The sequence below is a fragment of the Mandrillus leucophaeus genome, unplaced genomic scaffold, assembly GCF_000951045.1.
Source record: "Mandrillus leucophaeus isolate KB7577 unplaced genomic scaffold, Mleu.le_1.0 Scaffold1616, whole genome shotgun sequence".
Classification (NCBI taxonomy): domain Eukaryota; kingdom Metazoa; phylum Chordata; class Mammalia; order Primates; family Cercopithecidae; genus Mandrillus; species Mandrillus leucophaeus.
The window spans coordinates 182,396-185,455 of record NW_012101606.1 but is presented as its reverse complement, the minus strand read 5'-3'; the positions used below and the strand labels follow the sequence as shown (position 1 = coordinate 185,455).

Sequence of the window (3,060 nt, the reverse complement as noted above, 5' to 3'; positions counted from 1 at the left end):
TGGGGCAAATTAAAAGTTCATAAATTACAATTTCGGCCCAGGAGCAGAGCAACCAGCATGTGAAAATGAGAAGTGCTCCTATGTCATGGGTTTCTCCGAAGAAGTGCCAGAAAGCCCAGAAGCAAAGATGGAAAATGGCCAAGCATGTGGCAAAATGGGTAAGGCTGCCTGAGGGCTGTGGGATGGGGATGGCTCAGGGGGCCCCACAGACCCTGGGAAGAGTGGAGGCAGGTGCTCCAGTCCGCCCAGAATCCTGTTCTCTGCATTTGCTTCACCCAAGCTTTTGGGGAACTACAGGGAGGCAAGAGATCGTTATAAAGTTTTACTTATCAGGATGGGCTCTGTTGATTACATATGGGTGACGTCATAGAGCGGTGCTCTTTAAAGTGGCAGTTATCCTGTTTATTGCATTAATATGTTAAGTTACACTCAATATTCCATGGAACCCAAGACAACCCAGTGAACTTCTGCTGGCAGATAATAGTGTCATTTTGCTACACCTTAGAAAGGCCTCACCCAAAAGACAACTAATCCAGGTACTTAATTGTCAGGAGGGAAGACTGCAGATCTACTCTTACCCCAAACCATACTTTTGATAGAAGACCCAGGGCCCATCCTAGACTCATAGTTCTCAGTTTAGTGGTTCCTCTAGAAGAAAGAGAGGAATGACTATCCAAACATCTTTATAAACTCCAGCCTTCTATAGTATGAATTGTCCTAAAATCTGTAACTTTTATTTATTAATTTCTGTTTCCTCACCACCACTTGTTATTTTCTAGATACTGTGGGTATTGGAAACAACTCTACTTTGGAAAAACCCAAGAGGAAGAGAAGTAAGAATAAACAAGAATTTACTTGCTTTCAGTGTTACAAATATGTTTTTAATGCCAGAGTTTTCTTATTGTCATTGTTACTATTTTTGTTATTATTTGCAATACTATAGTAGACACACTGGTGGCCTCCCCAAAAAATGTCCACCTCCTGATCCCTGGACTGTCATCTGCTATCTTACATGGCAAATGGGACTTTACAGATACAATTAAGCTAGGGGCCTTGAAGTGAGGAGATTATCCTAGGTTATGTGGGTGGGTCCAAACTAATCTTGTAGGCTTTAAAGCGTGGAGAACTTTTCCTGGCTATGGAGAAGGGAAAATGTGACTATGGAAGAATCATCAGAAATATGTAATGTTGCAGGCTTTGAAGATGGAAGAGGGAACCAAGGAATGTGGGTGACCTCTAGAAGCTGAAAAAACAAGGGAATAGGTTGTCCTTTCCAGCCCCCAGAAAGGAATGAAGATCTACTGACACCTTGACTTTAGGCAGTAAGACCATGTCACACTTCTCAGTGGCATAACTGGAAGATAATATATTTGTGTTGTTTTAAACCACTAAATTTGTGGTAATTTGTTATGGCAACAATTAAGAGTAATATAGATGTTGGTACTTGGCCATGGGGTGTGGCTATCACATATTCCTGAAAGTGTTGGGATGTCTTTGAGATTGGGCAGTGGAAAGAGGTTGGAAGAATTTTAAATAGTGTGATTGGAAAATCCTAGATGAAAAAAATGGAAGTTAAGTCAATTAATAACCCTACAATGGTCTCTAAGTGCTCACGTTAAAGGAAGAGTCACGTGTACTCACTTTAAATAAAAATCTAGAAATGATGAAGCTTAGTGAGGAAGCTATGTCAAAAGTTGAGATAGACTGAAAATTAGGCCTCTTGCAGCAAATAATTGGCCAAATTATGACTGCAAAGGAAAAGTTCTTGAAGGAAATTAAAAGTGCTACTCCAGTGAACACTTTAATGACAAAGCAGAGCAGTCTTATTGCTAATGTGGAGAAAGTTTGAGTGGTCTGGATAGAAGATCAAATCAGATTCCCTTAAGCCAAAGCCTAATCCAGAGTAAGGTCTTAACTCTCTTCACTTCTCTGAAGGTTGAGAGATGTAGGAAGCTTCATAAGAAAAGTTTGAAGGTAACAGAGGTTAGTTCCTGAGGTTGAAGGAGAGAAGCTGTCTCATAACATTAAAGTGCAAGGCAAAGCAGCAAATGCTGATGTAGAAGCTTCAGCAGGTTGTCCAGAAGCTCTAGCTAAGGTCATCGATGGAGTTGGCTACACTAAACCACAGATTTACAGTGTAGACTGAACAGCCTTCCACTGAAAGAAGATTCTATCTAGAACTGTCATAGCTAGAGAGGAGAAGTCAATGCCTGGCTTCAAAGCTTCACGGGACAGGCTGAGTCTCTTGTTAGAGGCTAATGGAGCAGGTGACTTTCACTTGAAGCCAATGCTCATTTACCATTCTGAAAGTCCTTGGGCCCTTAAGAATTATTCTAAGTTTACTCTGCCTGTGCTGTATAATTGGAATAAAGCCCAGATGACAGCACATCTGTTTACAGCATGGTTTACTGAATATTTTAAACCCACCGTTGAGACATACTCCTCAGAAAAAAAGATTCCTTTCAAAATATCACTGTTCATTGACAGTGCACATAGCCATCCAGGAGCTCTGATGGAGATGTACAAGGTGATTAATGTTCTTTCCATGTCTGCTAACACAACATCCATTCTGCAAGCCCATGAATCAAAGAGTAATTTCAACTAGCAAGTCTTAATATTTAAGAAATACATGTTGTAATGCTATAGCTGTCTCTATACATAGTGATTCCTCTGATGAATCTGGGCAAAGTCGATTGGAAACCTTCTGGAAAGGATTCACCATTTCACATGTGATTAAGAACATTCATGATTCATGAGAGGAGGTCAAAATATCAACATTAGCAGGAATTTGGAAGAAGTTGATTACAACCCTTATTGATGACTTTGATGGGTTTAAGACTTCAGTGGAGGAAGTCACTGTAGATGTGATGGAAATATAAAAAAAACTAGAATTAGAAGTGGAGGCTGCAGTGGCTCACACCTGTAATCCCAGCACTTTGGGAGGCCAAAGCGGGCAGATCACCTGAAGTCAGGAGTTCAAGACCAGCCTGGCCAACATGGTGAAACCCTGTCTCTACTAAAAATACAAAAATTAGCTGGGCATGGTGACTTGTGCTTGTA

At 40.7% G+C, this 3,060-nt stretch overlaps 1 protein-coding gene across 1 annotated transcript in view; it reads left to right on the top strand.

The window, feature by feature from the left end:
• The window catches only part of SP140L (SP140 nuclear body protein-like), a 65,547-nt gene that overhangs the window by 32,984 nt on the left and 29,503 nt on the right, over nucleotides 1-3,060 (top strand). The window contains exons 7-8 of the mRNA XM_011976034.1: nucleotides 25-158; nucleotides 780-833. Of these exons, the coding sequence (XP_011831424.1) occupies nucleotides 25-158; nucleotides 780-833 (188 nt within the window). The remainder of the gene's footprint in view (nucleotides 1-24; nucleotides 159-779; nucleotides 834-3,060) is intronic.